We start from the raw sequence: 14,586 nt of genomic DNA on the forward strand, positions 1-14,586 counted from the left end.
TTTGGGCAATTCATTACTCATTATTTGCTTTGAGTATAAATCAGTCACAAGTTGGATTTAACTCACTTTACTATTATTCTTGCTTGTTCTGTACATCTCAAATTGTGGTTTAGGACTCTTGTCACTCAACTGATCTTTGGGACACAAACTTAGTAGGGAGTGTCTAGTCCAGACTGCCAAATGAGTCTTTAGCTTGGAGAATGTCATTTCATAACTCTTTTTTTCTTTTAGATGTTGGGGGTAGGAGTTTATTAGTTTATTTATTTATTTTTGCTGTGTTGGGTCTTCGTTTCTGTGCGAGGGCTTTCTCTAGTTGTGGCAAGCGGGGACCACTCTTCATCGCGGTGCGCGGGCCTCTCACTATCACGGCCTCTCTTGTTGTGGAGCACAGGCTCCAGATGCACAGGCTCAGTAGTTGTGGCTCACAGGCCCAGTTGCTCCGCGGCATGTGGGATCCTCCCAGACCAGGGCTTGAACCCGTGTCCCCTGCATTAGCAGGCAGATTCTCAACCACTGCGCCACCAGGGAGGCCCCCATAACTCTTAATACTAAGCAACAATTTTTAAAACACTGTGCTTGGTCTCAGATCATTTATTCTTTTTATTTATTCAAACATTTGGTTAGGATATATGCTAATTTTTAGAGAATAAGATAAGGTCCCTGCTGTTAGGGAGTTTACATTGTAGTGAGAAAGTGAGAGGCATAAAGGCAATTAGTATTGGAAGACCCATGATAGAATGATGTACCCAGAACAGGGATTAGTTGTTATACTGTGGGGTGCGGATGATGGAGTAAATAGTCTAGGATTGTAAGGATGATTCAGTGTTAAAAAGGCAACAATGTAATTCACTACATTAACATATTAAATGAGAAGAATCAGATGGGAGTAGATGTAGGAAAAATTCAGCACCAGTTAAGATATTGGATAGGAATAGGAGGGAACTTAATTTGAAGAAAGGTATTCATCAGAAAATTACAGTGAACATTATGCATTCATGGCAAAACATTAAAAGCAGTCCCATGAAATTTGTGAACAAGATAAGGATAGCTCTTATCTCCATTATTATTTGTTAATACAGTAAGTAAAGAAACAGAAATGAGATGTACGATTGGAAAGGAGGAGGTAAAACTGCCATTTGCTGACAGTATTTTTTTTACTGAGAAAATCCAAGAAAATGAACTGAATAAACTAAATTTTGAAAAGTTGTCAATCAGAAGTGCAATATACAAAAACTACAGTTTTCCTATTGTACACTAGCAATGACCAGGTAGCCAATGAGATAGAAAACAAATCTATTTCACAAACAAAAACCCAAGGAGGAAAAAAAATCCTACTTAAATGTAAAGGCATTTGGGGGGAATTTTAAAATTTTACTAATGCAAATGTCAGTCTTTATCAAATTAATATTTTTAATAAAATCCTAATAAATCTCAACAAGCTTTTTCATAGAATCTTATAAATATCCTAACATTCATAGAAAAGAGCAGCATGTATGACTAAGCAGGACAATTTACTTGTTATTTATTTATTTATTTTAAGCAGGACAGTTTAGAAAGCAAAAACAAAAGAGAGGGAATTGCTCTAATAGAATCAAGATGCCAATAAAGGTATAGTAATATTTAGAAGGTTTTAATGACATAGGAATAGACAAATGGGTTAAAGGAACAGAATAGACTCCAAAAGTGTATCCACACTTACATGGGAATCTAGTATGATCATAGAGATCAGTGGGAAACAATAAGCTCTTCAGTAATTGATGTTGGGATAATTGATTATCAATATGGAAAAACTACAAATTTTATTCAAGAGAACCTGCAAGAGTACCAACAAACAACCTGTTAGAGTTTAGCAGGGTTTCTAAAGATAAGAGCAATACACAAAAATTGATTGCATTTACATATCAGTAGTAACCTGCTAGCAAATATATTTTTAAAATATTACATTCACACTAACAGCAAAAACTAGAAGGTATTTAAGACTATAGCTAATAAAAGGCCTTCCTAGAGAAAATTATAAAGTGGTTTTGAAAAAGGACTCGATGGATATGATCCCAAAAGCACAGCAACAAAAGCAAAAATAGACAAATAGGATTGCATTAAGCTAAAAAACTTATGTGCAATAAAGGAAACAGTCAACAAAATGAAAAGGCAATCTATGGTAGTTATAAATGTAATTATAGTAATAGATTTTGATTGACTGATAATTATGGGGAACGATGAGTGTATACTGATGTAAACAAACACACACATAAGTAAATTAAAGATAGGTGAATATCAGATTATTGACATAGTTTCAAAGTATGTCTTCACAAAATAATAATTACAAGAGGAAAATAGTAACTATAATGGAGAAAACTGGCAAATACCAGTTTAGTCAAATGATAAAAGTGAATATCATCAGTAATGGGCTAAATTGAAATCATGTACCACCTCTTAGGATGCATTGGAGAAGATCAGAGCATCTCTTCTATATTTTTCCTGTCACAGATACATAACCTGAACTTAATTATGAGTAATATACGATTTAATCAGACAAACCTAATTGAAGGCCATTCTATGAAAGTACTGGCCTGTAACCTTTTAAAGTGTCTAGGTCATGAATTTCAAGGAAAGATAGAATCTGTTCCAGCTGAAAGAGACTAAAGATTGTAATTCAGATTACTGAATGCAAAGTGTGGTACTGAACTAGATCCTTTTCCTATAAATCCATTCCTATTTGGAACAACAAACTTGAATAGATTCTAAAGATTGGATTATAATAATTGTATAATTGTTAATTTCCCAATTTTGATAGTTATATGTGTTTGTACAAGATAAATACCAAAATATTTGTGGACTATTTGGTATCAGGTCAGAATTTATTCTCAGGTGGTTTAGGAAAAAGGCTGTACTTGTCCGTGCAACTTTTCTGTAAGTCTAATGTTGCCCCATAGGTCATTTAGTCTCTTTCATTCATTTCAGGGTTTTTTTTTTTTTCCCTCTGTGTGCTTTGGAGTTTTTTTTCCCGTGTATTCAAGTTCACTAATCTTTTGTTATAGTTTCCTATCTTCTGTTAAGCATATGCAATGAATTTTTCATTTCAGATACTGTATTTTTTAGCTTTAGAAGTTCCATTTGGGTTTTTAAAAAGTAGTTTACATTTTTCTCCACATAATGTTTGTTTTTTTAAGTCCTTTAGTATATTCATAACAGCTGCTTTGAAATCCTTGCCTACTCTTTCCATAGTCTCTTTCATTACTGGATCTGTTTCTATTAATTGTTTCCATTTTCTTTCCTGGTTACAAATCACTTTTTTTTTTTTCTTCTTTGCATGTCTAGTAAGTTTTTATTTTATATTGGACATTGTGATTATTACATTGTGGTGTCTGGATCTTGTTCTTTAAGCAGTGTTGAATTTTGTTTTGGCAGGTTGTCAAGTTACTTTCATTCAGCTTGATCCCTTTTTGTTTTGTTTTTTTGGCCGTGCTGCATGGCACGCGGGATCTTAGTTCCCTGACCAGGGATTGAACTCATGTCCCCTGCAGCGGAAGCACAGAGTCCCAACCACTGGAGAGCCAGGGAATACCCAGCTTGATCCTTTCAGTGCTTGTTTTAACAGCTTAGTTAGGGAGCCTCTGGAATAGCTTTTACTTAACTGCTAGTTTAGTTCCAAGACATGACTCTTCTGAGGTCTCTACTGATGCTCTAGGTGTTTACTCTGGCTGTTCGGAGCTTAAATTCCTCTGCACTTTGTGAGCTTTGGGTGTTGTTTAGCTTCCAGCTTTTCTGTGCTTGTACTCTGCTCAGCCTCCTGGAGTTTTAGGGTACCTATGTATAACTTAGTATTTAGCCAAAATCTTAAGGGCATATTTTGGGAGCTTTTTGTTTGTATAGCTCCCTTGTGTCTGATATTCTTTAACTCCCTAGAATTCCAAACTTTGTCTCCTCAAGTTCAGCAAGACGTGGGCTACCCCTCCTTATACCTCATTCCGGAAAATACCTTACTGCTTCGCCAGGGATTACAGTCTTGCATTACTTGCTGTTCAAAGTCTGAAAATAGTTATTTTGTATGTTTTGTCCAGTTTTCTAATTCTTGATGGCAAAAGGGCAAATCTGGTACTAACTATGCCTTCCTATCTGATCTTTTAGCTGAGTTTAGTTGTATTATTTTCTCACTTAGTACTATGAGCAATCTCAGTGTAGATGGTTGAGCTGATCCAGTGTCAGGGATTGACAGTATGAATGTGATCAAAGGACAGAAGGATCAGTGTTGGGAGGGCTGGCAAGAGAATTGTTGAAGTAAAAGCAATAGTTCTCAGAGTATGGTTTGAGGATCCTTTCAGAGGGTCCATAGGAGTTTCCTACTTCTAACTAAATATCCACGTGAGGCTGATTTTTTCTTCATATACATGAACCAAAATAACACAAACAGTAGATTGAATGCAGAAGCAAAGATGAACATCAGCCTCTTCTTTTAAGTTAAACCAGGTATTAAAGAGATTTGTAAAAATAGTGAAACAATGCCAGTCTTCTCACTAAAATTTTTTTTGGTTTGGTATTTGTAAGCATGTAATAGGTTTATTATTTTTTTAATGAGTTAATAAGTAAACAAATAATTGTGAATTTTTCTGTTTTATTTTCTAATACAGTAAATACTGATAAATATAGCCCACAAAAACAGAAGAATTGCTGAAATAAAGCACCATAAAGTGCTGTCTAGGGAAGGAACTGAAGGCATTAGGAGTGCAATAGACAGTGTAAAAAAAGGAAGGGATTAAGGAATGAGAGGTTTCTGTTCAGTTCCTATTCTCTATTGGATAGGTGTCAATTTCTTTACTTCTCTGCATTCTCATGTGGAGGTGCCTGCATTTAAAGTCGTAGGGTAGTACTCTGTCCCAGCAACTTCTTAGGTTTCTGCTTTATGATACTATGCACTCAGCCCTTGCATAGGGAATCCTGATTTACTGTCTGCCATTTCACCTGGTAATGTCTTTTTCTAGTTTGCCCTCCTTGTCCTAATGAGGAACTAGATCATCCTTACTTATGTTCTGGCATTAACTTACCCTTCTGTTCTGGTGCTACCACTTTTACTTAAATTTCCCATTCTTTGAAAAAATTTTTTAATTAAAAATTTAAATTTTCTTCAGCTTTATTGACATGTAGTTGACAAATAAAATTGTAATATATTTAAAGTGTATATAGTGGTGGTTTGATGTATGTATACATGTGAATGGATTCCCACCATCTAGTTAATTAACATGTCCATTACCTCACATTTTTACCTTTGTGTGTGTGTGTGTGAACATTTAAGTTCTACACTTTTAACAAATTTCAATTATATAATACAGTAGTTACCATGTCTTAAAGATCTAATGATCTTTAGGCCTTATTCATCTTATAGCTGAAAGTTTGTATCCTTTTTTCAACCTCTCCGTATTCCCACCCAACTCCCCCGCTCCCAGACGCTGGCAACTGCTTTTCTACTCTCTGTTTCTATGAGTTTGACTTTTTTTTAAGATTCTACATATAAGTATGAATATATAGTATATTTTTCTTTCTGGCTTATTTCACTTAGCATGATGCCCTCAAGTTTCATCCATGTTTTCACAAATGGCAGGATTTCCTTCTTTCTCATGTCTAAATAATATTCTCTCTGTCTCTCTCTATATATACATGTGTATGTTTGCGTATGTGTGTGTGTGTATATATATATATAAATATATATATTTCCTATGTTTTTTATCCGTTTATCTGTTGAAGGACATTTGGGTTGTTTCCATATCTTGGCTATTGCAAATAATGCTGTAGTGAACATGGGAGTGCCAGTACCTCTTTGAGATCCTGTTTATTTCCTTTGGCTTATATACCCAGAAGTGGGATTGCTAGATCATATGTTAGTTCTATTTTTAAGTTTTTGAGGAACCTCCACAGTGGTTGCACCAGTACATTCTCAACAACAGTGCACAAGGGGTCCATCTTCTCCACATCCTCACCAACACTTATGTCTTGTCTTTTTGATGATTGCCGTTCCAACAGGTGTGAGGCTCTTTGTGGTTCTGATTTGCATTTTCCTGATTATTAGTGATGTTGAGCACCTTTTCATGTACCTGTTGGCCATTTGTATGTCTTTTTTGGAAAAATGCCTATTCAGTTCCTCTGCCCATTTTAAAATCAGATTTTTTTTTTTTTTTTTTTTTTGCTATTGAGTTGTATGAGTACTTTGTGTATTTTGGACATTAACCCCTATTAGATATATGATTTGCAAATATTTTCTCCCAGTCAATAGTTTACCTTTTCATTTTGTTGATTGTATACATCGCTGTCCAGAAGCTTTTTAGTTTGATGTTAGTCACGCTTGTTTATTTTTGCTTTTGTTGCCTTTGTTTTTGGTGTCACTGAGTTTCTCATTCTTAATGGTGTCCTACCTATTATTCTTGTTCAGTTTCTGCTACTTCAAACTCATTCAACCCTTTGCTTTTTTTTTTTTGCGGTCCGCGGGCCTCTCACTGTTGTGGCCTTTCCCGTTGCGGAGCTCAGGCTCCGGACGCTCAGACTCAGCGGCCATGGCTCACGGGCCTAGCCGCTTCACGGCATGCGGGATCTTCCCGGACCGGGGCACAAACTCGCGTCCCCTGCATCGACAGGCGGACTCCCAACCACTGCGCCACCAGGGAAGCCCCCCTTTGCTTTTACTGAATCTACAAAGTTTACCCAAGATAAGCGTGTTCTCTTGTGTCATCACTTCACTCTTTAATTTCTCAGGGACATTGCCCACTCAAATATAGTCTCCATTTTCCAGTGAGAAGATACAACATTTACTGGTTATCAGCCTATATTTTACATTCTTGATTTAAATCGATTTATTTTGGGTGGTGGAAATATATATACTCTAAAGGAATAAAATGTTATTCATTGCAGGAAGGTGGAGAGACAAAATGAGAATGAAGGGCAACATCTGACTTACATCTTGCCACTGTCTTTGAAATATCAGATGCACTTATATCAATTAAAAGCACAGAATACATGTCAGAGTAATCATATGTCCTTTTAGATCATCTGTTAATGAAGATGAATACACAGTTTGTTTAAATAAAAAATGTATTATATGATTATTTTTAGTCATCTATAAGTTGATAGGTATATTTCAATATAACTTTTAAAGTATTTCTTTTTTTATTTCTTACAGTAATCCTAAATCGGAGAGTCAGAGAGTAAATAAAAAAGTCAACAATGATGCCTCACTTAGAATTCATAATCTATCCATTTTGGTGAGACAGATAAAATTTTATTACCAGGTAAGTGGTTCTTTTTTTAATCTAGTATTTTAATAACTCCTTGCATATTCACATTTTTGTGTTGTTTAGTATCTATCACCTAATATATACTAAATGCTTATTATATACCAGATACTGTCTGTTTGCTGGAGGTTGAGTAGTAATAACACAGTTTATTTCTTATGCAATGTTAAAGATGCAAGCATGCACTTCATAATTATCTAATTTACAGATAATTTCTTTATTTTATGAATTTAAAATTTTTTAAATTTCCTGAGAATTTATATAGTGCAACACTTTGTTAACCTACTAGAATTTTGCCTTCGAAAAATATACTTTTTATTCCTTTTTTGAACTTAAATTGGATGCATATTTCAGAGTTTGAACATGAGCATTTAAAAAAATTTTTTTATTATATTTTATTTTTGGCTGTGTTGGGTCTTTGTTGCTGTGCACAGGCTTTCTGTAGTTGCAAGGAGCGGGGGCATCTCTTCATTGTGGTGTACGGGCATCTCATTGCAGTGGCTTCTGTTGTTACAGAGCATGGGCTCTAGGCGTGTGGGCTTCAGTAGTTGCAGCATGCGGGCTCAGTAGTTGTGGTGTGCGGGCTCTAGGGCGTGCAGGCTTCAGTAGTTGTGGCGCACGGGCTCAGTAGTTGTGGCACACAGGCTTAGTTGTCTGTGGCATGTGGGATATTCCCAGACCAGGGCTCGAACCTATGTCGCCTGCATTGGCAGGCAGATTCTTTTTTTTTTTTTTTGTGCGGTACGCGGGCCTCTCACTGTTGTGGCCTCTCCCGTTGCGGAGCACAGGCTCCGGATGCGCAGGCTCAGCGGCCATGGCTCACGGGCCCAACCGCTCTGTGGCATGTGGGATCTTCCCGGCCCGGGGCATGAATCCGTGTCCGCTGCATCGGCAGGCGGACTCTCAACCACTGCGCCACCAGGGAAGCCCAGCAGGCAGATTCTTAACCACCGCGCCATCAGAGAAGTCCTGAACGTGAGCATTCTTAAGGCTATCGGTATGCCTCAAAGAATTGCTATAGCTGTATCACACAAATTTTGGTATGTTGTATTTTTTAAAATGCTTATTTTTAGTCATTTTCTAATTTTTCTTATGATTTTTTATTTCACTTAGGAGTATTCATTAGAATTATGCTTTTAGACTTCTAAACACATGGTCTTTTCAAGCAGTCTTTTTTGGTTTTGATTGTTGGTCAAAGAATGTGGTTTGTATGATAATGATTTTTTGACATTTGTTAATAATAACTTTGGCTTGGTGTATATGTTGTCAGTTTTCATTAAAGTTCCATGTGTGCTTGAAAAATAGTGTATTCTCTAATTGTTTGGGTACAGAGTCAGAGCAAGCTTGTTTGTTAATTGTAATGTTCAAACTTTTGCAGCCTGATTAATTTTATCTCTTGATCTATCAGTTATAGAGAAATATGAGTTGAAATCTCCCATTATTATGATGGATTTGTCAAGTTTTCCTTTATACACACTTTAAAACTAGGTTATTCAGTGCAAACAACTTTAAAGTTGTTATATTATTCTGGAGAAATTATACCATTTATAATTGTTTCTACATATTTTTCTTTCTACTGGTTTAAAATTTTTCACCCCACTTCTGTTTCTTGGGAGGCTATCCTTGAAATTTTACTTTTCATACTTTAAATAGCAAAGGCCAAAAGTAATCAATACTTTACTCTTTTTATGTATTAGTACTATGACCTTAGAATGTTTAATTTCCCCATAATGATTTTTAAGCTGTTCTTATTTTGTATTTTAGTTCTGTTTTTAAACCGCATAAATTAAATATTGAAAGTACTGTTAAATAAATCAAATCAGTGTTCTTTTAGATCAAGCTACATGTTTTCCTTTTTTTCCTCCTCATGGTTTTCTTTTGTATCTCAGACCTGCCTTTGGTATTATTTTCTTATGGAAGTCATCTTTTGATTGTTTAGAGAAGGTTTGTTGATAGTAAAGTTTATCAATGTCTGTCTGAAAATGCCTTTATTTCACCCTTCTTCTTGAAAGGTAATTTTATTGGGTATGTAGTTTTAGGTTAACAATTACTTTTCTCTCAGTGTTTTGCAGATTTTTACCTTCTCTCTCTGGAGTCCTTTTTGTTTTGGAGAAACCAGCTATCAGTCAAATATTTGTTCTTAGGTTAAACTGTCTTTTTCTCTCTCCTGGCTTCTACTACTGTCTCTTCTAATATTGCCTCTTTTCTATTAATCTGATATTCCTCAGATATTTTTATTACGTGTATATTAGACTTTCCTACTCTATCCTCCATGCTTATTAAACTTTCTTTTACATTACAATTTACAGTCTTGTGCTACATCCTGAGTATTTTTTTTTCAAGACTATCTCTCCAGTTTGATAATTTGCCCCTCATATCTTCTGTTTAACCCACTGATTAAGTTTTGCCTCTCAGTAATCATAGCTTTCATTTGTAGAAGTTCTCTTTGGTTCTTTTTCATCTGCTTTTTCATTTTGTTTATTAATCATTCTTTTTAAATTTTTTCCTTCCTTTATTTCTTCAGAAATTTTTTAAATGTCTATTTTTTATTTTATGTTGGATAATTACAAAATCTGAAATCAGATCTATGGGGATCTGAATCTGCCCTTTGTTTTCTGTTTGCTGTTTCTTGTGGTGGTAGCTGTTGTGGCAGTGTGTGTGTGTGTGTGTTTGTGTGTGAATTGTGAGCTCATTTTGTGGGGGGGAATTTATCTGTGGGAAAATACTTCTGGGTCTGGGCCAAGGATGCATTGCTTCAGAGAGGATTTGTTTCCTTTTGTGCGGCCAAGCCTGAAACACTTTTCATTTAATTTATTTTAAGCAGCTTTATATTATTGTAGAAGCATACTTGAATGCTGTATATAGAAAACTAGAAAAAATGAGAAAATACAAACATACTTTCAGGGCCTGGAGATTACCATTGTTAGCAACTGAATATATGTACTTCTGGATCTCTTTTTCTGCATTTGTGTGTTTGTAAATTATGTATTTATGTGTTTACATATGTATTTTTTAACTGGGACTACATTATCGCAGATTCTTAGGGAAACAACCCTCCTCAATCTCAAGCAAAGGCCAAGAAGAACAGCTTCTTCTGTGTCTTATTTGGAGGGTTCATTTTTTAATTTTGTTTTATCTTTTGACAGTTACCTTTTTATTTTCTTTTGAGCTCAGTCAATAAATTTTTTAAAAGATTTTTAGAAAGCTATCCAGCATTTTTGAACTCCTTCCTTCCTTTCTTTCTAATATTTAGTATTCCTCATTGCCAGACATAAAAGTCTGTGCTAGGTTTTTTATAAACTTAAAAAATTTTTTTTCCAGTATTCCTTCTCTCATTTTCCTCTCTTTGATTTGAGTGAATTAGGTTCTATGTTATATCTGTTTTGTCTTTTATTTTTATTTTGTGTCAGTATTTCTAGATACATTAAACAAAAGACTAGGTAAAGGGATGCAGTGACTCATCAGAAAATAAGTAAATTATAGCTGTTATGGAAAATTACTTTGGTGCTTTGATTTTTTTTTAAAGTTATTTTTATTCCTGTGAATGAAGGCGAGAAGGTGAATTTGATTATCAGAGACACAGTTTACAAGTAAAAATCTTAGTCCATTTTTAGGATTCTGTGAGCAGCCATTGTTTGGTATGACTGCACAAGCTGCAGTTTAAATAAATACTAAAAGAAGCAAGGTGGTTCTTCAGCCACCATTAAAATAATGAACTGAATCATTTGAGGCCCAAAAGACAAGAACACTTTACAATTAAGAAATTTATTAGGAAGTTTTTGCATGTTTGATGTCACTAATAGTAAAAGTAAAAATTAGGTCTAGTACCATTAATTTAGTTGCCAGAGAAAGCAGGTACTTTTTAAGGTTTTTCTTTAACATCTGTTATAATAAGCAACATTTGGAGTATTTTTGATACTTTGGTCAGATTTTCTTTCCTTTTAACATCATTCATTTAATTTTTTTCTACATCCTACTAAAATATAATAAAATAGTCTTAATTCTTTTTACTAGTAACACAGATAAAAGGCTGAATATAAATAGTATGATAAATGTAATTATGTTTGAGTTTTTAAAACAGATTTAGAGTCTCAAAGGAGAGACTGCCATTCCAGTATATTCTAGAAATCTCTGAAGCCCATATTTAGTACCTTAGAAATGTATAGTTTTAGTATTTTGTTCAGTGTGATTCAAGAAAGGGAAATGAGCCCAGACCTTTCCCAGAAGTATTAAGTTCTTACTGTGAAGGAAGTGTTATGGATAACTTGTAGGAAGAAGGAGAAACCTGGTTTAAGTTGTCTTTGAATAGTCTCTATTCAAAGTTTGTCTGGCACAAACTTGAAATAGTCTTTCTTACAGTGCTTTAGCAACATGAATTTCAATTCACAGAAACTTGTGTATCAGTTTTAAAAGTTTCTAAACTAAAACTAAAAAAATAGTTAATATACCATTTTTATAGAAAAGTTATACAAAGCCAATTAAAAATAATAGGAATGAAATGACTTGTATCTTTCAAAGCACTTCTACTATTATTTTCCTATTAAGATAATCTCTGCCAGTTCTTTCTTGTTCTGTCTTTATTTTTATTAATTATTGATGTTCTGCAAGTCTTTCTGGACTGTCTTCATACCAGGATAGATTTTCTACCAATTCAGTGAAGCTTTGCTTTAATGGCCTTGAAAATTCTCAAATTCTCTATATTTGAATATTTGCATATCTTTCAGAACTTGCATCCTTCTCCTTATCTCCACCTCCACCAATATTCCTTCTTGTTCCCTGGTTTCTTTTTATTGTTAGCCCTTATCACCAAAAACATTTACTTATTTTCTTTCTACCCCTACGAAAATGTAAATTCCATGGGAGCAAGGATTTTTGTTTCTTCATTGCTTTATTTCCAGTATCTAGAATAATGTCTGACAGATAATAAACATGCAATAAATATTTGTTGAATGAGTGGCTGTCCTGATTTTCTCAAAACTTTCTCCACTTTCTGTTGTATTGGTAAAATTCTTTCTTTTTCTATACATTTTTAAATAGGTTTCTTATCACTTTACTAACAAATTGAAGTCTATTCACTAATTCATTTACATGTTATAATTCTTAACCCATTAATTTACAACAAGTTAATTGTTGCTCCTGCTTAACAAAGTAGTATTTATCTTGGACTAATTTATGTATTGTTTTTCCATTTCTTAGCACCTTAATAATGAACATCTTTAGAGCTAAGTGAAGTCTGGGAAGTCTCAGGATGATATAGTAGAGCTTTAATAATAACAATCAGTTTTTCTAACCTCTGATTTCTTTTATGGCTTGTGTATTTTTTAATGTTACTTGTAAGATTGGAATTGGGAAACAGGAATTTTTACAAAAAGTTAGCTAGAATTCTCTGAAGAACCCATAGAACCAAATAGAGGTTTTAGAATAATTTGGGTTTTTTTAATTTGTATAATTTTTAGCTGCCTTACCTAATATTAGCACTTTCAGACATAACAAAATCAGTACTTGGAAATAAAGTAAAAGGTAGATTTTTTCTTCATTAACTCTAATATTTAACAACCATGATTTGGGCTTACCTGGTGGTGCAGTGGTTAAGAATCTGCCTGCCAGTGCAGGGGACACGGGTTCGATCCCTGGTATGGGAAGATCCCACATGCTGCCGGGCAGCTAAGCCGTGCGCCACAACAACTGAGCCTGTGCTCTAGAGCCCGCAAGCCACAACTACTGAGCCCGCATGCCACAACTACTGAAGCTGGTGCGTCTAGAGCCCGTGCTCCGCAACAAGTGAAGCCTCTGCGATGAGAAGCCCGTGCACCACAATGAAGAGTAGCCCCCGCTCGCTGCAACTAGAGAAAGCCTGTGCGTAGCAATGAAGACCCAACACAGCCAAAAATAAATAAATAAAGTAAATTTGTTAAAAAATAATAACCACCATTTAAAAAAACTTTACACTTTTGTTTCACTTCTTATCCTTCTCAGCAAAAGTCACACACATAGTAAGTCAAGGAGCTGAAATTTAAGCCTAAGTTTTTTGACTTGACTCTGCCATAGTACTCTATACTAGGCATTCAGATTCCACCATACTAGAGTACATCTTTAGATACACAGAGGTACGTTTGAATTTGCTTCATCCAAATATAATCGAACGTGATAGTGTAAAGGTTAAGCAAACTGTATTAACACAGGAGGTCACTGATGGTACCATATGATGAAAGAATATATGAGATTGCTTTTATCTTTGTGGAGAGACTAAGTTAGCATTAGAGAATGAGGTATCAGAATAGGCAGGAAGTGGGGGGCCACCTGAGGAAGAGGATGTAAGAAAGAGGTGGTGGACCATATTAAAGATTAGTAACCACTTGGACAATTTCCTTATAACTCTGCCAACGTAGAATGTTACATGGTACATCAATAAAATAGATTGCCTTGACTTAGATTATCTCCACTAAAAAGGATATAAACAAAACAATGATTGCTCTTTTTTTTTTTTTTTTTTTGCGGTACGCGGGCCTCTCACTGTTGTGGCCTCTCCCATTGCGGAGCACAGGCTCCGGATGCGCAGGCTCAGTGGCCATGGCTCACGGGCCCAGCCGCTCCACAGCATGTGGGATCTTTCCGGATTGGGTCACAAACCCGTGTCCCCTGCATCAGCAGGTTGACTCTCAACCACTGCGCCACCAGGGAAGCCCTGTGCTTTCTTTTAAATATGTACAAATATAGTCCTGAAATTTTTGCTTTAGGGCAAGGAAACTAAAAATTACAATTAATTTGAAATTTATTTCTTTAAGTCCATTTAGCTGTTTCATACTTGGCTATAGAATATTTTATCTTGGCATAACTTGCTTTTAACTGGAAAACTCATTTATTAAATATGCAAACAGTATCAATCCTTGGAATAGTGATTTTAGCAATTTTTGACACTACTCTTAACTGTATTTACTAATGTGATGCACATACTGAATATGTAGTTTTCTTTAAATGTGTGCATATTTTTGGTGTTAGTTTTTTTAAGACTAGTAAATATAATACTGAAGAATTTTTTTGAAACTTTCTAATACATATCTGCAACAAATTACAGATAAAAGATCAATTCTACCTAGCCTCTGGTGTCATGTCACACTCTGGCTATGGGAAACCGCTTTTGTGGATCTAGAATCACACATCTTTAAAAAAGTAATACAGGTTAACTTTTCATGGTTATTTGCTTCCTCATCACAGTGTTAAGTAAAGAATGATTCAGAAAGAATTGAATACTTATAAAAATTATTCCTCAGCAACTAGTTATGTCTGAATGTGTAGTGAAAGCCAAATT

At 34.9% G+C, this 14,586-nt stretch overlaps 1 protein-coding gene across 5 annotated transcripts in view; it reads left to right on the forward strand.

Moving 5' to 3' along the window:
• CCDC88A (coiled-coil domain containing 88A) overlaps positions 1 to 14,586 on the forward strand; it is a gene marked incomplete at both ends in the record, with an annotated part of 120,787 nt that overhangs the window by 21,526 nt on the left and 84,675 nt on the right. For all 5 annotated transcript variants that reach the window (XM_079720460.1, XM_079720462.1, XM_079720461.1 and 2 more), the window contains one exon: positions 7,166 to 7,274. In XM_079720460.1, coding sequence (XP_079576586.1) covers positions 7,166 to 7,274 — 109 coding nt within the window. The remainder of the gene's footprint in view (positions 1 to 7,165; positions 7,275 to 14,586) is intronic.

Source organism: Hyperoodon ampullatus, assembly GCF_949752795.1.
Source record: "Hyperoodon ampullatus genome assembly, chromosome: 15".
In the NCBI taxonomy this organism is placed as follows: Eukaryota; Metazoa; Chordata; class Mammalia; order Artiodactyla; family Ziphiidae; genus Hyperoodon; species Hyperoodon ampullatus.